The sequence below is a fragment of the Orcinus orca genome, chromosome 11 (genome assembly GCF_937001465.1).
Source record: "Orcinus orca chromosome 11, mOrcOrc1.1, whole genome shotgun sequence".
NCBI lineage: Eukaryota > Metazoa > Chordata > Mammalia > Artiodactyla > Delphinidae > Orcinus > Orcinus orca.
In genome coordinates, this window is record NC_064569.1 from 42,823,586 (window position 1) to 42,845,814 (window position 22,229).

The 22,229-nt window shown below is 43.3% G+C and overlaps 1 protein-coding gene and 1 non-coding gene across 14 annotated transcripts in view; both read left to right on the forward strand.

Moving 5' to 3' along the window:
* The window catches only part of PCBP2 (poly(rC) binding protein 2), a 26,966-nt gene continuing 4,737 nt past the window's right edge, over positions 1–22,229 (forward strand). Inside the window, exons 1-15 of one of the 13 annotated variants that reach the window (XM_049694444.1) lie at positions 1–416; positions 2,745–2,887; positions 3,452–3,475; positions 3,564–3,596; positions 4,483–4,599; positions 6,989–7,120; positions 8,091–8,218; positions 9,237–9,324; positions 11,155–11,247; positions 12,330–12,371; positions 13,625–13,697; positions 14,207–14,245; positions 15,185–15,237; positions 16,133–16,302; positions 18,899–21,437. In XM_049694444.1, coding sequence (XP_049550401.1) covers positions 2,819–2,887; positions 3,452–3,475; positions 3,564–3,596; positions 4,483–4,599; positions 6,989–7,120; positions 8,091–8,218; positions 9,237–9,324; positions 11,155–11,247; positions 12,330–12,371; positions 13,625–13,697; positions 14,207–14,245; positions 15,185–15,237; positions 16,133–16,302; positions 18,899–19,250 — 1,413 coding nt within the window. In that variant the 5' untranslated portion in view covers positions 1–416; positions 2,745–2,818 and the 3' untranslated portion in view covers positions 19,251–21,437. Of the gene's footprint in view, positions 417–2,744; positions 2,888–3,451; positions 3,476–3,563; positions 3,597–4,482; positions 4,600–6,988; positions 7,121–8,090; positions 8,220–9,236; positions 9,325–11,154; positions 11,248–12,329; positions 12,372–13,624; positions 14,831–15,181; positions 15,238–16,132; positions 16,303–18,898; positions 21,438–22,229 lie in introns of those variants that run through there. The other 12 variants (XM_049694446.1, XM_049694445.1, XM_004274249.4 and 9 more) reach the window with 12 other exon arrangements.
* LOC117203043 (U6 spliceosomal RNA) lies at positions 5,012–5,118 on the forward strand. The gene has a single exon (XR_004485623.1). It is a non-coding gene; the product is annotated as a U6 spliceosomal RNA (small nuclear RNA).

Here is a 22,229-nt window from a genome sequence, read left to right on the forward strand (position 1 = left end):
CTAGGCTGTTGGGAGGCCGTCCGTATTGCGTGGGGAGGGTTTGGACGACGCAGTCGCCTCGCCGGCCCCCGGGGCGGTTAGCGCTTCCGGGGTCGGAGGGTGCGCGGGGTTGAAAGCGGGCCGCTCCGCCCCGTCCCCCTCCCAGACCAGCAGAGGCAGCAGCCGGAGCAGCCGCAGCCTGCGCCCTCTCCCGCCCGCCCGCCCTCCGCCCGCCCGCCCGCCCTCCGCCGCCCTCCACCCGCCCCGGGGTCTCTTTCCCCCTTCCTCCTCCTCCTCCTCCACCCCCCCCTTCCTCCTCCGCCCGCCCGCGGGGCCCCCCTCGCCTTCCCGCCCGCCCCTATTGTTCCGCCCCCGGCCTCCCGCCCTTCCCCTTCCCGCCCGCTCCCCTTTTCCCCTCAGTCGCCTCGCGCCTGCAGGTAAGCTTCAAGATTCTCCCTCCGCCCGCGGCTATAGCTCTATTTCTGTTCTTGCCATCTTTCTTAGCGGTCTCCGGTCCTCGTCACGAGCCCCGACCTCGCGTAGTCCCGCGTGAGCGCCTACCTCCTCACTCTGCTTGGCCGGCCATTCACGCGAGGCCCTGGCTCCGGCGAGGCCTACTAGGCCTCGCGAAAGGCCTTCCCCCTCCCCCCCTCCCCCCCCCCGCTTTTTCCCGGTGGCGGCTGCGCAGGAGTCAAGGAGGGCGCGCGCGCGGTAGGGGGGGGCGGCGGTGGATTTGTTGGTTGAGGCGGGTGAGGGGAGGCGATGGCCGGCTTGCTGGCCGGGCGGGTGAGCGCGGCTCCCCGCGGGGGTCAGGCGCTGGCGCAGCCACACGAGGAGGCGCTACTAGTCCGGCTCCTCCCCCTGGATCGCAGCGCCCCCCCCCGACCGAACCGTTTATTTTTTTTCCCGTCTTTTCTAGTGGAGGGATAGGGGGTGCATTTTTTGAGTGGAAAATGCTTGGATGACCAAGGGGAGGGGGGCTGTGGAGTTAAAGAAAGGGTAGACGGGCTCCCAGTTACCGAGTTATGCAGGACGTTCTCTCGAGGTAACGAATTTTGAAATTACAAAATGCCGCTATAGACCCAGACCGAGCTATTTATAGGAGAAGGGGTAATGGACTGCAGGATTAACAGCTGGATTCCTGGGATTGGGTACACTGACGTTGACCTAGTCAGGAGAGAAGTATGACAGGGATTTCTTGGATGATTTGGAGTTGGAAATGCACCTTTGTTCCTTACCTCAAGAAATGGCTTCAAATAGGTTTTCAATTTTCTTGCCCTTTCGAACTTGCATTTATTGTGGTATTTGTAACGTGCTTCCTATTATGTGAATGGGGATAAGGAATTAAACTGCCAAATTTTTACCATGTCTTACTGAAAAAAGAAAGTTTTCTGCACAGACTTAACTCTCTCTCCCCGTTCCCCTCCTCACCCCTAGCACTATTGTTTTTCCTTGAGTGAAAAGTGTTGAATTCTGGGATTTTGCCAGTAATTAATTATATTCTGGAAATGGGGGAATGAAGTGCTTTGGGGATGCCTCAGTCACCTCAGTCACTTACTTGAGGTAGCCATAGGGCAGCTTGCCATATACAGAATGGTTTGGCAGCCACTTAAACACTTTAAATACTTAGGATATGGGTTTTGTGTTAGAGCAAAGTTAAAACGGTGGCTGGTTTTGTGAAGGGGGAAGACTGGGTGTAGGAGAGAGATCACTGATGTTGTTTTGAAGGGATGGGTACTAAAAATGTCACTGGAGAAATTTCACAACTTTGGGAAGAACCACTCTTAGGGCCTAAAGAGGTGTTGTAGGCTAAGGTATATCCAAAAACATTCTTTCTACACGTAGTCAATTATTCTAAAGCAGAAATGTTAGGAACATTTCTTTAGAGGATACGTGGGGAAAGGGCCTCAGTAGGAAAGGCTCGTTACTGCTGTTGTTTAAAACAACTACACAATAAATTTTTAGCAGTACCAGTTTTAATTTCGATTGTTTCCTTTGGAAGAAAATTTAAGATTTAATAGATTTGAATGAAGACTTGAGTGGTAACAGAGGTTAACACAGAAGCAAGGAAAATTTTCAGATCTTGAGTGACTATCAAGCTAGGTTGGGAAAAGAGGACTCAGGCTGCACTTAATGTATTGAGTCATTTCCCAAAGGGGAATATGGAACCCAGCCTGCAATAGAAGGCATTTCAGATGCTTTTTCAATGAGGTTTTTGATGTAAATCTTTTAAAAATTATTTGGTGGCATCTATTGACATTCAAAATTTTAATGTGAGATGCCTCTTATCAATTTCTTTACCTAGAAATTGCTGCCAGTAAGAACGTTTACATGTGTCCTCTCTAGCTTTCAACCCAAGAAGCTTCCTAACAGGGAAGCGAAAGGTCGTTGCCCTGAGTGTAGTTGATTAGTTTGAGGTTTGCCCGCATGATTTCCAGGTGTTTCTGTATTCTCTTGAAGCTTATTCTGCTGAAGGACAACTGGTGCACGTTCAGCAGTTCCCTTAGAACCATTGCCAATTGAAGGAATCTTTCACATCCTGAGAGTCAGCGGAAACCATACCGTTAATGAGAGCAGACTGGAAAGTTGCCTTCCATACTCTGTAACAGAACCTGAGCTGTTAATGTAGTTGTGCTGGATGTATATAAGCCTGCCAACTGATAGACTGTCATTTGAGGAAAAGAGTTCATTAGAAAACATTGATAATGGTTAAAGTAAATTTCTGTTGTTTTCCTACTCTGATTTTCGTCATGTTTTCATTTCAGTTTTTGACTTTCACCCCCACCAGTGACCAAAGACTTGACCACTCAAAGTCCAGCTCCTCAGAACACTGCTCGACATGGACACCGGTGTGATTGAAGGTGGATTAAATGTCACTCTCACCATCCGGCTACTTATGCATGGAAAGGTATGCACCAGCTTGGGAAATTGGGTCATAGTAACTGCTAGGGGAGGGGCCAGGAAGAGAGGGCATGGATCTCGGAGCTCATCAGATTAGCACTGTGGGGTGTCTGGCTTTAGAACTCTTCTCTAGCGGAGTAGATGAGAGTGTAGTGGGAAAACGAACAGACTTTACTAGGAAGCGCCACTGAGCAGGAAAGGCTTAACCAGAGGCTAGAGCCAAAGACTGTCTCATACCTGGATGATAAGTTTTTCTCATGGATGTTGCTATAGCTTGTGATAGGTAGATTTCCCCTGCCCAAACAATTTTGGGGTAACTTTAAGGTGGGGTGATATATTTGGTATTTTAAAAAAGGATTTATATTAAAGATAGCATTTAATTACTCCATTATTTCTTCACAGTTGTTTGATAGCTTTGCTTATATTTTGAGCAAAGAAAATAATAAGCCTGTCCATTCCTTTTCCCAATAAATCTTAGTTTTTCCATTGCTTTGGACTGTTAAAAATTACTTTTTGTGATAATGAACGCTTCAAATTTCCTCATATTTGACACTAATTTTCTCCATTGCAGGAAGTTGGCAGTATCATCGGGAAGGTAAGACATCACTTCAACTCTAATTACTATTTAGTCAGTCTGCGTTTAAATAGCAGTTGGAACTCACTCTTGACTTTTCCTCTTACAGAAAGGAGAATCAGTTAAGAAGATGCGTGAGGAGGTGAGTTATTGCGGATGGGGGGGTTAAGGGACTGTTAACTTGGGAAGTAAAAAACCTTTAAAACAAAAGCAAAAAAAAATTTAATGAGAGATTAGAAGGGGGAATTTTTTTTTTTGGCCGTGCGGCATGTGGGATCTTAGTTCTCCGACCGGAGATCAAACCTGCGCCTGCTTCAGTGAAAGTGCAGAGTCTTAACCACTGGACCGCCAGGGAAGTCCCAGAAGGGAGGAGATCTTTTTCTCTCTCTCTCTCTTTTTTTTAGATTTATTTATTTTATTTTTGGCTGGGTTGGGTCTTCGTTGCGACGAGCCGGGGGCCACTCTGTTGCGGTGCACGGGCCTCTCATTGTGGTGGCTTCTCTTGTTGCGGAGCACAGGCTCCAGGCAGGTGGGCCCCAGCAGCTGTGACACGCGGGCTCAGCAGTTCTGGCTCACGGGCTCGAGCCGCAGGCCCAGTAGTTGTGGCATACGGGCTCAGCTGCTCCACGGCATGTGGGATCCACCTGGACCAGGGCTCGAACCCGTGTCCCGTGCATTGGCAGGCAGATTCTTAACTACTGTGCCACCAGGGAAGCCTGAGGGGGAGATCTTAATAGGAGAAGCTTGTATTTTTCTGGCGCAGTTATTTGTAATGACAAATAGTATGCTGGGAAATGTAATTTTAGGAAGTCTCAGGTCATTCAAGACTTAAAGCAGCTTCTGTAGTTTATGTTTGAGGACAAATATGGAGCACTATTTGAAGTGATGTCGATATTGCCTTGTGTCAGAATCATGTATACAGGCAGTTTCTTGCCCATCTTATTTAGGAGGGATTATATATTTGTGTGTGTGTGTGTGCGCGCTCAGATCTTTTTCTCTTTAACCTTTTGGCTCTGTTTCCTATCCAGAGTGGTGCACGTATCAACATCTCAGAAGGGAATTGTCCTGAGAGGATTATCACTTTGGCTGGACCCACTAATGCCATCTTCAAAGCCTTTGCTATGATCATTGACAAACTGGAAGAGGTTTGTTGTTCCCTGCCCCTCATTCTTTATTTTGTGCTTCTAGGTAGTTTAATGATTTCTAAGGGCTTTTAAAATTCAAGGACAGACTAGATCATAAAACTCCGTAAATGGGTTCTTTGCTCCCATTCATCATCCCCCAAATTGGACCATTTGTAATTAAAAAAAGATGTCACTTTAATCGGTAGAAAAATACAATTGTCCCTTGAACAACATGAGTGTGAAGTGTGCAGGTCTACTTGTACTTGATTTTTTTTTTTTTTTAATAAATACGTACTACACAACACGTATTGTAGAACTACACAATCAGAGGTTGCTTGAATCTGTGGATGCAGAACTGCGGATAAGTTAAGTTATACATGGACTTCTGACTGGGGTGGGGTGTCGGCACCCCTAACCCCCAACTGTAGTTTGAGTGCTCACTTTGGCAGCACATAAACTACAATTGGAATGATACAGAGAAGATTGGCGTGGCCTCTGTGTAAGGATGACACGCACATTTGTGAAGCATTCCCTATTTTCCAGTTATAAAATAAGTAATGGGAGGTTAACTTTGTTTGGTGGCAAACGGTTATTACACTTACTGTGTTGATCATCTTGTAATGTATTTAAATGTCAAATCACTATGTTGTACATCTGAAACCTAAATAGTGTATATTGACTATACTTGAATAAAAGAGCCCCCAGAAAAACCCCCAAATAGTTTGACTATTATCAGGGACTCTAAAAAATGTGTGAAAAACCAGCATGTTTTATTTCTTAACCAGCAGTTTTGAAGGTATGCCACCACTGTGTTGGTAATTATGTCCCCTAATTCATAGTTGAGTGGACTAAATTAACATGCTTTTGTTAGGAGCCCTTCTGAACACTAATATATTCCATAAATACAGGTATCTCCCAACCCTGGATGCAGTTATATATTTAAAAAAAAAATCTGGTAACTGTGTCTATACTATACTTGAGCTATACTTGAAGGGAGGGAATGCGTTTTATAAGTGATCAGAAGCAAAATATCAATACCAGAGATTTTCTGACTGAAGGAAGTTTTTTTAATAATTAACTGGTTTCAACCTTAAAATGCTGAACAACCATTGCCCTAGGTCCAGTCTTCAGCTTCCTCCCACTTCTGCAGTAATAGTGCTAATCATGCAATTGACATTGCAGGCAGAGGAGAGCTTCGGGGCTGCTGCTTGATGCCTTAATGGTGCCTGAAATCTTATCCTTGCCAAGATCAGAAATGTTATCCTTTGATATGCAAGACCCTGCTAATCCAGAGCTTGTAGCTTTAAAAAAGTTCAGAAAATCTAGCGACTTCCCTGGTGGTCCAGTGGCTAAGACTCCGAGCGCCGGGGGACCAGGTTCAATCCCTGATCAGGGAACTAGATCCCACATGCTGCACCAGAGAGCCTGCGTGCCACAACTAAGACCCGGTGCAGCCAAATAAATATATTTTTAAAAAATTCAGAAAATCTATTCATGCTTTCAACAAATAAGAAGCATGTTCTTGACTTTAGGGGCTTATGTTTGAGGAGTTCCCAGGTCTAGCTACTACATAGAGATTAGGCTAAAACCATTTAATTCTCAGAAGGCTAAACTTAACTAGTTTAAAGCCATGACTTTCAGATGCAGCATATTGTAACTGGAAAGACTATGGGCTTTGGAACCAATACAGTCCTTTAGTTTAAAATCTACAGCTTTTTAGATGTGATTGGGGTAGGTACTCAGCCTCAATTTCATTATCTGTACAATGGTACTATTACCAAGAAATTAAGACAAGGATAAATGGAAGTACAGTATTTAATCTTTATGTAGTTTTCTAAGAGAACAGAATTGGTTACTTGAATTTGTTTTGTTTTTTGGTTTTTTTTTTTGCGGTACACGGGCCTCTCACTGTTGTGGCCTCTCCCCATTGCGGAGCACAGGCTCCGGACGCGCAGGCCCAGCGGCCATGGCTCACAGGCCCAGCCGCTCAGCCGCATGTGGGATCTTCCCAGACCGGGGCACGAACCTATGTCCCCTGCATCGGCAGGCGGACTCTCAACCACTGCACCACCAGGGAAGCCCGGTTACTTGAATTTGGATTGCATTGTTTTATCTCTTAATATTTAATTTTGTCTTCTACTGAGAAAACTCTTTAATTATCTAAGTTTTCTCTCTACCAAGAACACTTCCGGTGTGAAGGAAAATATATTTAGGGCTAAACCTGAGGACGTTTGTAGGCCATTTTATCTTTTCAGAAATAGGGTTTTGGGGGGAGGCAATATTTGAACCTTTGTTGATGCAGATTGTGACATAATATGTCCCTTGTAAGGTTCTTTCATGGCAGTTATGGGTTCCCAGGGATCTGTTTAAACTTTTATATTCTGATGTTTTGACTAATTTCTTGTTGTAGGACATCAGCAGCTCTATGACCAATAGCACAGCTGCCAGTAGACCCCCAGTCACTCTGAGGCTGGTGGTCCCTGCTAGTCAGTGTGGCTCTCTCATTGGGAAAGGTGGTTGCAAGATCAAGGAAATACGTGAGGTTGGTAACTTGTGCTCATTTTCTTTTTGAAATGTAAATTATTCTAAATGTGCTTCTTCTATTAGCCTTTACTATGTCTAGGAAAAGTTTGTGTTCATTGAGATGAAGATTTTTATTAAAGTAATAGTCCTAGAAGACTGTAATTTGCTTGATATATGTGTATATATATATTTTATATTCCATATATTTTAACAACAGTAAATCAGAAAAGTTAACCAGAATTTCCACCTATTGCATATGACCCATTGGCAACTTTTCCATGAGACTACGTTATCTTTTTTTTATGTTTAAAGAGCTTTCAATTTGATCGATAATATGAAGTATTTTTCTTGGCCAAATCCCTAAATAGCAAGGGGAAAATGAAGGTGTATTGGGATGTAGTTGTAATTCTCCCTTTTAAATTATAGAAGTTACATGAAATTATGGAAGCTTTTAATTATATCTGGGAGTTATTGAATTGGATGTTGGAATGAAATTTGAATGGCTCCTAAAGGAAAACTAATTGTAGTTTTTGGGAGCCTTTTGTACATGCCATGTGAGCAGGGATTTTGATTTTGTTCATTGATGTATTCCAAGTACCTGGGGTGGTACCTGGCACATATAGCATGGGCTTGATATAAACATTTGTTAAATAAGAGAATGAAAGGTGGGTGATATTTGTGGGTATTTTGTTTGATGGCCTACAGAGCTATCATTAGCTGAGAGGAAACTGTCTAGAGGGACCCTTTTCTTGAGACCAGGTTAAATTTACGCTGTTATTCAGCCTTATTTTCAGCTTTCAGAGGATAATTTATAACTGATTAAACAGTCTTATCTGGAATAAGGGAAGAGTGGGAAGGGAGGATAAAAAGGGTAAGATAGGAGATGGGATAAGTGTCTACTGAGCTTTAGATTCTTAAGATTTCTGCTGGGAGATACTGAAGAGTATGAGCTGTTTTTTCTGATTTTTAAATTTTTTTTACCCCCAAAGAGTACAGGGGCTCAGGTCCAGGTGGCAGGGGATATGCTCCCCAACTCAACTGAGCGGGCCATCACTATTGCTGGCATTCCGCAGTCCATCATTGAGTGTGTGAAACAGATCTGCGTGGTCATGTTGGAGGTAAGCCCTCAGGCTCATGCTGAGAATGGGGGGAGGGTGATTTAGGGAGACAGACTGATCTATATTTAGTAAGACTAGAATTAGGTGAGGCTGTTAGAAGCCTTCAGTGGGGGTGGGGAAGAGGTTCCCTGAGTTCATATTTTCCTTCCCCCAGCTTTGACTTTTCTTATAGTGCAAGCAAAAATAGAAACTAAGCAGTGGTGATCATTTGGTTTACAGCGATTTTAGCAGAGTTGGTAGGGGAAGATTCACTACTAGGAATGAGTGGACAAAAGATGTATCTGGGTTCCTGAGAAGCCAAGTTAAATTGCCTTTCAGATTACAATATTTTAGCTACATGCAACTTTGATATATTCTTTAAATTAATTTCTGATGAGGCAGGATTATATTCAGAATGCTGTATATATTAAAAAAAATGTATCCATAATGGTGTTTCTGAATGACTTATGAGGTTCTGGTGGATGCTATTCAATTAACAAGAATAGCAAAATTAAGGGGAATTAAACCTTTTTAGAATTGTCATAGGGAGTTGGTCCCATATTGGTGAGAAAGGAAAGTAGAATTTTCAAGTAGAGTTTAGGAAAATATTGATTGAGCCTTTGAACTATTTATGGACAGTCCTAAGTGCAACATTTGGGAGTTTTATTTCCTATTTTGTCTTTATTTCCTATTCAGGCCAAAATGTAGGATCTTAATTACCAACTCAAACGTACATATGTACACATACAGGTTTTTCGTGTTAATTAGACTTATTTGAACACATGGAAATAATGCCTAAATTATTACAGGGGAATCTGCCTTGATGAGAATTAGTGTGAGCTCTGTAGTCCACGGACCATCTTACTGCTTTAAAGGCAAATAACTGCAGATGATTTGAGATTAGATCTAGCCAGAGACAACGTTGGTAGGTGAGGGAATGGAAATAATACAGTTTTTAATTTAACTGACCTGTGTGAGCTTAAGCCACACAGCTGAAGCAGCTTTGAAACCTTATCTCTTTTTGTTTTTTTCCCCTCTGACTCTCTCCCAGTCCCCCCCGAAGGGCGTGACCATCCCGTACCGGCCCAAGCCGTCCAGTTCTCCAGTCATCTTTGCAGGTGGTCAGGTAAGAAATTTTTTATTGGTGGGCTAAGGTGAACAAGGATTATGTTTGAAATGTCAAAACTTTGCCAGCAGCACACCAGGCCACTCTGCATGCTTGCTGAAACCTGTACTCTGGCCATAATTTGACCTGCTTTCAGTTTTATTTATTTTTTGTACTGGAGAAAGCTATGAATGCTATCTTATTTAATTTTTAGCAGGCAATGGGAGTTTTGTAGGCACTCGGAAGAGGTAATTTACTTAGTAATTTAAGGTGGGTTGGGTTAGAAGAACGGGTTAAATTGCCTTGGTGTCACTACTTCTTTCCCTACCCCACCCCATCCCATGTTTTTTCATGTGTGGGGTGTTCTTTAGAGGTCTGAATAAAGGTAGCAAAGAGTTGGACCTCTGAAAGAGATTCTTGGATGGTGGTCTCAAATTGGGGGTCCTGAAATTGAGTGTCCTACAAACTTCCCCTTCTCCCCACCTCACCTCCCCTACTCCTACCCCTTCACTCCCAAACTCCAGTGTGTTGTCCCCGGGCTCTTAACCTCATAAACACTGGTTTGAACCCACATGGCATAACAAATCAGCTGGGGTAAGGGTTCAGTGTCTAAGAATAGAAGGGGGAGAGCATGTTGGGTCTGTGACCTTTGGTGTTAGAGTAAGAACACCAAAGCACCTCTTTGGCCTCTCCTCCTTCACCCACCTAAACTCTGGATCCTTGGCACGTGGTTTATTCTGAATTTAGATTTTTATGACAAAGGGCACTGATTAGCACCATGGTTTTATGCTTTTTGGTTAGTATTTGAGGAGTAGGTAGGTTTTTAAAATATTGAGGTTCAGGCTGAAATAGTGACCTTGATTTTGGTAGCTGCCTAAACAAGTATAGTGCTCAAAGTGCCTTTTCGTACATGGGGCTGACCTGTTAAAAGCACAGATATTCAACTAGTTCCATCTTATATTTGAACTGGAGAAGCACTTAAAGTCCATCTCATTCATATTCTATTGAGTTGTCATAAAACTGAATAAGTTTTGGGGGACTTAGTTTGTCTTGTAGTTCTGGAAGCGTTCACAAGAAATTAATCATCTCATAGTTTAGTACCTTGCTTTTAACACTAGCCTTGTACAAACTGGTTTGGTCAAAGGGCTCTCCATGAGTCTGGATAGTTAGGCAGGATAAACAGGCCCAGAGTCAGTGTAGCAGGGAGGTTTAGTTCTAGGCGTTTTCCCTTCTACCCTGGAACTACAAGTTCCTACTCTTCTGGATTCTTCCACTCCCACTTGGGATTATCTAGAGTCCATACTGCACAGCAGCAGTCCTCTCCATTTACAAGTCTTCCTTCATTTCCCTTTCCTTCCCTCCCCTTCCCACCCACCCCTTCTTACCTCTTTGCTTTCCTTCCCTCCCTTCCCTTTATTCAATTGACCACCCTCTAAAAACTTGCAGCTTCTTCTTCCATGAGTGGCCCTGTCTTGGATTATTCCCATGGGCCTTTTTAAATGGACCAGTTCATGCAGTGTCCACAGATGGACCTGTGTCTTTTGTTCCTCTGTGACAAAGTGGGCTCTGTAGGGGTTCAATTTAATCGCACACTGACCAGGAGCTGGCATCAGCTCTGTTGCCCCACCCCTTCATTCTGACTGAAAATAGCCCAATTGTGCAGTGTGAAATCTGCCACCATAGGTAACTTTTTTTTTTAATTCACTGATTGCAGCTCGTTTCAAATTGTGTTGTGAGCTCCTTTTTAAAGGAAAAGAAAAAATTAAACAACTTTTTTTGTGTGAATTTCATGCTGGTGACAAGGTGCCGGATTGACAGCCCTGGAGACTGAAATCCTCTATTTATCCACAGGACAGGTACAGCACAGGCAGCGACAGTGCGAGCTTTCCCCACACCACCCCGTCCATGTGCCTCAACCCTGACCTGGAGGGACCACCTCTAGAGGTGAGAGGGGATGTTCAGTCTCCAAGGCTCACTCAATCCTTCCGCCTCAGCCGAGACTGCCAACACGCGGGGGGCCAGTGGCGCTGGTGATTTTTGTGCTGTGGACACCACCTGTCCACGGGGACCTGGACTGACCCCCCCACCTCATTTCACACAGGCTGCGTAGCCCACCAGATGGTAACACCAACTCTCTTTTTTTTTTCCTTTTTTTTCCTTTTTTTGTTCAACCCCTTTTCCCTGTCTCCTACTCCTCCTACCCCATTTTCACCTTCCCACCCCAACCTGGGTGCACTTTTGGGGGTACTGGCCACTGTGATGTGAGAAGCCTCACATCCTGTGAACCAGCTGCTCCTTCCTTCCCCTCCCTTCCCGATTCTCCTTGTCCCCACCCCATTGCCCTGAAGACCCAGCTCCCTTTTCGGGAGGTTATGGTGTGGGGGGAGGAGGGTGTAGTGGGAGCTGCAAGTGCCTTTTATGGAGGGGAGGTGGGAGAAGGCAGGACTTAGAACACAGTGATTTTTTTGTGTGTGTATGTTCCTATGGTCAGCTCCCTAGTGCTAGGGACCCAACTAGCTTCCAGTGCACTTAAGGTCTTTAGGCAGATGTAGAGAAAAATAAGATAGGAAAAGGGAAGTGTTTCAAAACATGCCATGTAGGTTTGTGCAGATAAAAATCATTCATGTCACCATGATTGGTAGAAGGGTTGGGGTGGCTGAGGAAAGACCGTTTTCCTTCTAGGCTATCTTGTACACAGGGAGAAGGAAGGGGGCTCGGGCAGTCGAGGCATTGTTTAATCCCACTTCCCACGTTTTCATTAAGAAACAGATGTGTTATTTTGTCTTTGATTGCAGGGAACATGGCTCCCTTTATAGGCATCCCGGAATAAGCCATCATATTAGGGTTTAAAGAAGGCCAACAGGTCTGACTGTATTTGTGAGATACCATCTACTGCCTCAACCCCTGGCCTCCCTATTCTCTAGTTCAACTCTGGCTTCCTGGCTAGTTGAAATCTGTCTTTTTCCCCCCACTGGGTGGCTGTCCGTGATTGGTTTTTAATAGGAACTGTTTTCCTCCTTTTGTAGGCCTATACCATTCAAGGACAGTATGCCATTCCACAGCCAGATGTAAGTTTTGTTTTCACTTCTTGTTTTGAAAAGTTCCTTCTCCCGTCCAAAATTGTCTCTTTTCTCCATGTAGGCAGGAGTGAGTTGGGTCTTAAACATTTGCAGTATTGTTTTCCTCACAAGGTGAACTCCATATTTTGGCCCTTAAATACTCTTTAATCAGGACATAGTAGCACCTTGTTTTTGCCATTTAATCCCTGGAAATTATAATCTGGCAGATTATTAGATTCTGCTTTCTCCCATGTTGCAGATTACTCTAAAAGAGAAATGTTCCACGGTATACTGTCATTTGTTATCCCAGGGCACAGTTTAAATTGACAGTGGGCTGTGCATCTCTGCGTGGAGTCCTTTCCATGGCGGGGGATGGGAGGTGGGAGGTTGGCTTTGCCCTTCTTCTGTACTCCTCAGTCTGAGGTGACAATTTAAAAAGCATCTGGAGGGGTGGGGAAAAGGGGTTTATTTACACAGGGAGGGATAGGAAGCTGAATATTTGGGAATTCAACTCAATAAAACCTTCTTTGTCACTAAAAACTCCAACTTAAAAAGTGCTGGTATTTAGACTTCAAGGGCATTTCTTTCTGCACTTATCCTCTATCCTTACTAACTCTTTCAGGTGCTGAGCTTTAGATTTGGGAAGTTAAGATTGGCTCTTGGTTAGTGATAGCCCCCAGGAGGGGAAGTAGACTTGAAGAGGGATGGTTTTACAACAGCCAGGACAGTTTATATAGATGAAGAAAAATAGCTGTAGAAATCATGGGGTGGGGGTGTGTTAAACCCAGTTTGGTTTCACCTTAATCTCTCTCCTCCTTGCAGTTTCCCTGCCCCCTCATCTCCTTCCCTCCTCCCAGTACTGACAGAACCCTGCATGGTGTGTTTTCCCTAGCACCACTGCACAGTTTGTTTTCCTAGCCTGTCTGTGCTTGTCCCTGGGGCAACTGTTGCAATGGCTGCAAACACCTTCATTAAATAGCCCACAGGGGGATGGTTGTCAGGCGGGTGCTGCTGCTTGTCTTTTCACACACCCCAAATGCGCTCATTCTCTTTGTACTGATACCCTTTCTATTTCTAACCCTTACCTTCTTGTTGTGCCCATCCCCAGGATGGTGATACCAGCCCCATATCTTACCCTCTGTCATAGTTTGAGTAGTAGCCAACTTTGGGGATCAGGAGCTCTGCATTTTCAAATTTGAATGTGCTTGAGCCCTGACTGTTTTGCTCTTCTAATGCCAGCCTCTTCTGTTTCCTTCCTGCAGTTGACCAAGCTGCACCAGTTGGCAATGCAACAGTCTCATTTTCCCATGACGCATGGCAACACCGGATTCAGTGGTATGGATACCTCAGTGTTTATTTCTGTAAGGTGTAGTACAAGACAGAGGCCAGCCCCAAGGTCTCAGTTTGACATCTGTTTAAAACAAACTTCATTACCCAGCATCCTGCTGGTTTAAACTTGCCTGTTTTCTATGGCTAAACCAAAGGAGGTAATGTGTTTGTTAACTTGGTTTTCATTTGGGGTGAGTTATTCTAAAAGAGAAAAAAGACCCTGGAAGGTTTGGGGTGAGGTCTGGGGATGCTTGTCAGGCAAAGGGTAGGCTGATATTTCTTCTAACCCATCTTCGCTGCTGCCCCTTTGATCTGATTGGCACCCCCTTTCTCTCCACCAGCTGTTCATAGACCTGGGTAGAAACAATCCATTTGTGCCAAATTGTGTAGTGGTTTTTGTTTTTGTTTTGTTTTGTTTTGTTTTTTTGGGCTTTTTTTATATATATATAAGGAATAACTTGTCCGATAGGGTTAGGATGAGACCACCAAACTCATTTTCACTTGTATCTTAACAGGCATTGAATCCAGCTCTCCAGAGGTGAAAGGCTATTGGGGTAATGATTAAAAAAAAAATCTGTAGTATTCTACTGTTATATTAATAAACTGGTGGGAGTCTTGTTTCACTGCCCATGACATACCAGCAGAACATGCACATGGCAGAAAGGAGCTGAGAGAGCAAAGCGGGGGTGGGCCTGGTATCCCTGAGGGTCCCTTGATGGATCTGGCCTACCCCCTTCTAAAAATGCTGAGTTTTAGCAGCCACAGCTGAGAGCAAGACTAGACTTGTGAGTTAGCCAGCTGGTCTGGTCTAGTCCAGGTGTCAGATGGGTATGGGTGTTTGCTGATAGGAGTTTTTTTTCTTTTTCTTTGGAAAACAAAACCCAGAACAAATTATTGAGCAAAAGACAGGGAATAAATCTGGAGAAATGAACTTCCCACACCTTACTGCCATCTCATTCTCACTGACCTTCAAGTGTAGGTTAGGGGTAAGGGTGTGTTAGGAGGGTGTTAATCTGATATAGGTATATTTAAAGCAACTCTGCATGTGTGCCAAAAGTCCATGGTACCCAATAACAGGCATGATATTGGCGCTGGTGATAGCATCAGGTGAGATAAAATTGGAACACAACAGCAGGAAATCCAACCAGAAAAGGGGAGAAGTGCAGAAGTACTTGTTTAGATTTTGGTCCTGAGAATTGAGGATACCACATTCCCTTGCCCCTTGCTTCCATCCCCTTACACCCTAATAGGCTGGGCTTTGCAGGAAGTGTCATGAAATCAGCCTCTTCTGTGTGTACAGAGGAACCTTTCCAGCATTATTTCTACACCCCTCTCCCCCTCTTTCCTCCTTGGAGGCTTCCAAGTTAGTGATGAATCCCAACAGCCAATGCTGGGTTTCCAGTTCGTTTTCCTTCTGTTAGGTTAATGTACAAATCAGTGGGAGTTTGTATGCTGTGCATTGAACTTCTTTGCTCTCTTCTGTCTTTTAGCAGGTTTGGATGCATCTGCTCAGACTACTTCTCATGAACTCACCATTCCAAACGATGTAAGTATATGGTTGGGTTGCATGGGATGAAAATAAGAGAATTGGTTTTAAAGAATAGAGGTCTTTTCAACGGCATCATGCCACTCTTACGAAAATGGGGTTGTAGACACCAAATTAAATTCTTAAAACTACATAAAATCTCAAGTAAAAACTGATGGAGGAAATTGATGAGCCAGAAAGAAGCTTTTTGTCTCAAATAGAAATTCCCATTTGCCTTTGTTTTTTGTAGAACCTGAAGCCTTATCCCTAATTCAGTGGTCCTTGGATGTTCTGTCTGTACTATCCCAACATGGTAGTCACTAACCACGTGTAGCTGTTGAGAATAATAATTCAATTTCTCAATCTTACTGGCCACACTTCATGTGTTTAGTTATCACGTTATTAGTGTCTACAGTATTGGACAGTGCAAATGTTGGCCAATTTTTTACTTTTTCCCAAGGCAAAAGCATTAGAAATTAGCCAGAATTCTTGTCACGATGGTGAAGTAGGAATCATGGCAGGATGAGTTATGGCATCTTTTTTACCAAAAACAGAATATACTTTTATCTTTATCCCTATCTCTGGTTAGCTAGGTTTATCATCATGTTTGCTCTGCTTTATTTTGTCTTTGGAGTTAGTACTCTGAGGAAGTGAGCTAATGCTCCTAGGAGTCATTCAGCTTAGAGTTGGCCCTGACCTGTAGTGATCAGACAGAAGAATAGGGCAAGAGTTGAGATATAATCTATAACTCAATTTTTAAAATCAGGAGTATATGAGTAGAATGTGTAGGATGCAGATAGTTTCCATTGTCATGTTTGTGGACCCAAGCTATAGAAGCCTGAGGAGTGGGGTGGAATTCTTGGACCTAACCATGCAACTCTTAATTTGGTATGCCTTGTTGTTTTTCTCCCTTAAGTTGATTGGCTGCATAATCGGGCGTCAAGGCGCCAAAATCAATGAGATCCGTCAGATGTCTGGGGCGCAGATCAAAATTGCGAACCCAGTGGAAGGATCTACTGATAGGCAGGTTACCATCACTGGATCTGCTGCCAGCATTAGCCTGGCTCAATATCTAATCAATGTCAGGTAAGTGTTCCCTATCTTTCGTGTTATTCATGCCAGCATAAGTAATGTATGTGTTGGGGGAAGTTACACTGTTAATGTAAAGTGTGGGATTCTTTGAGGGATGGAAATGGGAAGGGTAGAGATGGCAAAAGAAAAAGTTTAAAGTCTAGCTCTAGTTTTCACCCATCCTTAGTGTAGCAGAAAAAGAAACCAGTTTGTAATAAGTTTGCATGGGGTTGGGGGACGGGGAATAGATTGTTTGCATTTGACTTTTTGATGGTTTTGGGAGTGGAAGGTATGGAGCATGTCTTCACCAGTAGGACTGCTCTGGGTGGAGCACCGACTTAAAACCAAATGTGGGTCTTGCTGTAGATGTCATATAGACTAATACTTTACTAATGGGGTTTAGGCTCCAAAGCACCCTTAATTGAAATAAGGATAATGAAGTTATGTGACAGCAAGACAGTTTCTTGGAGGCAGTCATTACCGTTTATTCTGAAAACATCCATTTTTCTCAAGTTGCCAGTGTGTGCCATTGTTCAGAGCTTGTGGAAAAGGAGAGGTACAGGTATTGGATGTTTCAGAAATGCTTAGTATTTTCCTTTCCCCCACAGTCTCATCTCATCTCTTAATGACTTTCTGAGATTTTACTTTTTTTATCCAAACGTAGCTAATGTTAATACACACAGTTGTAGCAGGACTATTCACAGTCCAATGGGTATCCTACAAAGCATTTATATTACTTGCTTTCTCAGCACATGTGCTTAAGTCATGTTCTTAATTGCTTACTAACATCTTAAACCAGTGTTAGCAGCTCATTCCCCAAGGGACTTAGCTATCCCTTTTATGTAGACTTTTACCTAGTTGTTATTTACCTCTGTCACAGTCTCTGTTGTGCATAAAAATTTTATGGGTTCCTGAATCTAGTGCAAGGGAAAGGAATTCGTAAGTATGGGATCTATTTTTTGCCATGCTTATGCAGATCATGTATTTATTCCATGGTCTTTTATCCCCTGGTTAAGAATTCATCAGATCCCCAGTAGTGGTTCTGACTTTTGCCTATGTCTTTTGATGCCTTGAGGTATTTTCTAGTCTTTATGTAGAATAGACTTTCCTCTGTCTAGATCTGCTTTCTTCTTCAGCTACCAAGATGTCAAATTCTTACTGTTCAGACTGAAATGGTAGTTAATTCTGAGACTGTTTGCAAAGGTTTGTTTCCTTGTTTCTAATGGGGGTGGTGGGTTGTTAAGAGGAAAGAATCGTGTTCTTGGAAGCTGGAAACCAAGCGATTTTTCTTCTGCTTGGGTAGACCTGCCCTCAATGTTGTCAGATAGTGCTTCCACGTAACCTGCTTGCCTGACCCCTGTACTAGGTCAGTGGCTAAGTTGTAAGGAAGCAGAACGTGGTCCACCTTTGTTTCCTGATTTTAGTCACTCTTTTCAGGATCATCCTTTTTAATGAAACTGTCCAAGCTATGGATTTGGGTCAAAACTTTTCAAAGCTTCATTTAACACCAAGCAAGGACTATGTGTGCACGCAGCTAACTCCTCACTTTCTCATATTGGCCCAGTTTGAACGCAGAAAGCAAACTGGTTTTTTTAATACTAGGTAAAGAAAGAATTCTCTGTTTTCAGTAATGGACCCTGAGCATTTCTATTGATTTTGGCACCTTTTTTATGGATTGCAACTGTCCTTGGATTTAGGTAAACAAAATGGAGTCTTGAGAGGAGCCTCCCTGCCTTTGAAGAGTTCATCTTTAGCTGTAGGATGTCCAACAGACTTCAGCAAATGCCTGCAGTTCTGCCATAGACACATGCAGGCATTTGGGAGCTACAGGTCATTACTGTGATTTAGAGCTTATTTTAGGAGTAGCAGTGGTAGTTTTACTTTATTAAACTGAACTTTTCAGCAGTGCTTAAAGTTTCTCTCTTCCAGTTTTCTAAGGTCTATATGAGAAGTACAGTCAGTTAAAAACAAAGGGCCTTTTTTTCTCTCCCACCCCATCACCAGAAATGAGGCTTTATTTTATCTATGCTTCTGTTCTCTGCATTTTTCATTGAAAATGCTACAATCTTTGAAGTCTGAAATGAGTGACCTACTTTAGGCTCTTGTCCCTTTCCATCCTGATATATTTGGTTAGTTTGCTGTGGCGGTAGAAGCAAATTTTAATATCAGTTACAGAAAAAACAATTAAAAATTCTGTGCATTAGTATCCCAAAGCTGCTCAAGTGATTGGTGGGTGAAACATTTGTTCTTGTTTGGAGGTGGATGGGTACTCTTTCATTTTCTGCTTGAAATCGTTCTTTTCTGCCTTCTGGGTTGGATCAGTGTGTCAGGTAATATGGAAGTGTGTGATTTTTCTCAGTCTGTCAGCTTTTTCTTCACCATAGCAGTTTTAAATAGCATTGTGGAATGGAATTTGGCAAAGTATACATTTTTAGAGGGTGGGACACAGAATAAAAGACAGCTTGTCATAAGTTGATATTAAGTCTTCCTAATTGGCAACCAGAGGCACTTACTGATAACTGAAGCGGATTTTGTCCTGTACTTTTCCCTTTTGTGCTCTTCCCTTCCACCCACCCTTTTTTTTTTTGTTCCTTTTTTTCCTCTGTTACAGTTTAGAAAACGCTAAACCCTCCTCCCAGGCAGCCTCCGTCACGATCCCTGATCACCTCAGCATCAACCTCTCTCAACCCTCCACCCCTTCTTCTTCTTCTTCCTCCTCCACCACCACCCCCTCGCTCGCCACAGCGGGGACCTCCGACGCACCCTCCAGCCTCCCCAACCCTCTTCCGACCGCCCCTTGTGTCTCCAGTCTGCTTGGCATGAAACCCATCCCTCTCCTGGCTCTAAATGTTGTGTCTGCTGCTAAGGGTGCCGGGGCTTCAGCTACCACCACCACCACCTCTGCCGTGCCATGTGTAACTAACAAACTGAAAAGCGAGAAACAGAGATTCTCTCCCTACTGATTGCATATATCTTGGGGCACCCCCTCAAGTATTTTTTGGTTTTGTTTTTGTTTTCCCTTTGTTAACATTGGTGAGAACCAAACTATTGTGAGCTTGTGACCGTTTCCTTTTTACTGTTTTGGGGGATAACAGGGTGGGGGCAGGGGCAATGGTAAACTGTTTAGGTTTAGGCCGTTTCTGCTTGAGTGCCTGTTTCAGAGTCTGACTTGTTGAATTCTTATCTAGAGCCACAGTTCTTGCTCTTCTTTCTCATTCTGTTACATTTTGTAGCTTTATTCTGCCTTGCAATATAACAATGTTTTAGGCTCTGTGTTAATGAATAAAAGCTTCTCCATTAACCTTTTTTTTTTTTTTCATGGTTATCAGCCAGCCTTCTTGGCCAGATTTGTGTTTCTAGCTGTAATAAAGTTGCCACAGTAAGAACCTTAGTTGACTGTGCTGTGAAGCAAAGAAGTTATTTATTTACCCAGAATGGGGAGGCAAGTTGGGGAAAGTCTAATAAAGTTTGCCGGCTTCTGTCTGCATTCCTCTGAACTAGTATTACCCCTCTCCCTGTGACATTGGATAAATCTTGAACAACCAGTGGGTGACATTGCCTCAGATTTGGCAGGATTCTGTCCAGTTATCCTAAGTCAACCCTGATTATTCAACCAGGTCCCTTTACCCTTCTATTCCCCGCCTACCTTTGTCTCCCCACCAACCCCATCATAATTAGAGGATTAAAGACCTAGATTTGGAAGGGACCTTTAAGATCAACTGTAACTCATTGATTCACTTTATCAGATTAAAGAAATAGATGCTCTGGGAGACTTTAAATTTGCAGATCACATGAGTGAGTAGTCAGGACTAGCAATTTGTGCTTTACATTTACTCAGTCTTCTAAGATTGTGCTTCATCTCCCTGAAGCCTCATTCTTTTTCGTATCCCAAGATCTTTCTCCATAAAAGAGTAGAAATGCTGTAGGTAAAATGGTGGAAGGGCTCTGATAGTTTCCACTCAGCCTGAATGCATATTGCCAGGGTAATGAAAGTATGATGCTCTTCCCAGGGACTTAGAAAACCAGTGTGGAGATTTCTTTCCTGGTGACCTTTTCCCATATCCCCTTTGGCTTACATTGTTTAAAAAACAAACAACAACAGAAAACCTAATTATATTGCAATATATTAACTTCTGGTTTCGTGGTCCCTCAATCTCATATTGGGGCTGTGAATTAGTGTTACACGTCCCAAGTCTGCCTGAAGGACTAGGGGGGCAAATTTCATTGTCCAGATAGGGTTTTTCTTGTTGGTTGCTAGATGCTCCTTTATCATGTGGTCCAGCTTTCCTTAGTAAGCTCTTTTTATATCTTGCTGATACCATCTCCCCCAGAAACCTGGTTTTTATTTTATCTAGTTCTTGATTTTAGAAGGCCTCTTTACCTAATGAGTACTCCCTAAAGGATTGCTTGGAAGGAAGTCAGATGTTTTAAGGGCTGACCAAAATCACCACATCCAAAGGTACTTCTTGGTGCTCGATTTCTTAGTAGCTTACAGCTCCCCCATGTGGTCCGTCTATTCTGGAGTCCTTAACACAGTATTTCTGGTTGGGTTTTCCCTTCTCCTTGCCCCCTCTCCCTGCCACCCCCAATTCCTGCCCAGGCTGTGTATAAATTCTGGACTGTTCTTTTTGGTGCCAGAGTGCCACCACCTTCTTATGTGAACTTAGTTTTTTTTAGGTCCTAGATCTAAACTGTTTGCAGCAGCTCCTTTCCTTCAGTTCCCACTAAACTCTTTGATTCAGGGTCTGTTGTTCTCGTTGCTCTAAATCATCCCATTTTGAGGTTGGCAAGAATCTACCCCCTTTAAGAACTATTTTCCTTTATGCTGAGGTCACAGTAGCATTTCTGACTTGAAACTAAATGCAGCTTGTAGTTGAAGGACCTATTACCTGCCCTTCCCCCACCCCCTCTGCCCCTGCCTTCCTGGCCAGTTTTTGGATTTGCGTTATTCTGGAAGAGATGCACATGCTGTCTTGACACGATTGCCAGTAAATTTTAAATCTTTATGAAATAAAGTTATAAACTCAGGCTTCCCTGCTGGTCCAGTGGTTAAAACTCCACGTTTCCACTGCAGGGGTGTGGGTTCGATCCCCGGTTGGGGAAGTTCTGCATGCCACGAGGTACGGCCAAAAAAAAAAAAAAGTTATAAACTGAGACTGGGTCTTACACATTTAGTTCTGTTCAAAATGGGAGCTAAGTCCTGCTGGCTACCTAATATCAGTGAAGCAGGCTGATAGCCGAACATCTAAAGACCTTTCCTTCAAAGCCCAAAATTGGATTCCAGGACCTCAAATAGTCTATTTGAAACAGGCATTGTAGCCAGGTATATTTGGATGGAGAATTTGGCTTAACAGGACCACAAATTGGGGAGCTTCTAGAGTGCGCTAGGGAGTTGCTGAAAACATTGTTTTGACTTCCACTTAGTCTTGAAAACTAGGCCTAAAAACTATAGGTTGGGTATAATTTTTGACCCATACTTAACACTTGCTGCTCCCTCTTTAACATGCCTTAGTGTTTAAAAACTCAAGCATCTCTTAATAGTAATAGTCTTCACATTGATGGAGAGACCTGGGACTGTTCTATTAGTAGCTTGGGAGAAACTAAAAAATAAGCTGGGCAGTAAAGAAAGTGTCTGTATATTGCGACCCTCTAAGGCTTTTGTGTGTGTGTGTGGGGGGGGTGTATTTTCAGAGAGTGCTTAACATCTCCCACAAAGATTGTATAGAGCATAGTTTGAGGGATACCCACAATTAATAACCAAGGTCCTCAATTTCCCTTGGTTGTGAGGTAACTTGCCTCAGGAAGCTTGGATTGCAGGGGTTATAGGACCATGGTACTGATTAATCCAAAAAGTCTTTAAAATGTCTCCCTTGATAACTGAAGCAGATTATGTACTTCTTCACATCTCATCAGCCAGGCTAAAAGTTTTGGAGGTGAGGTAC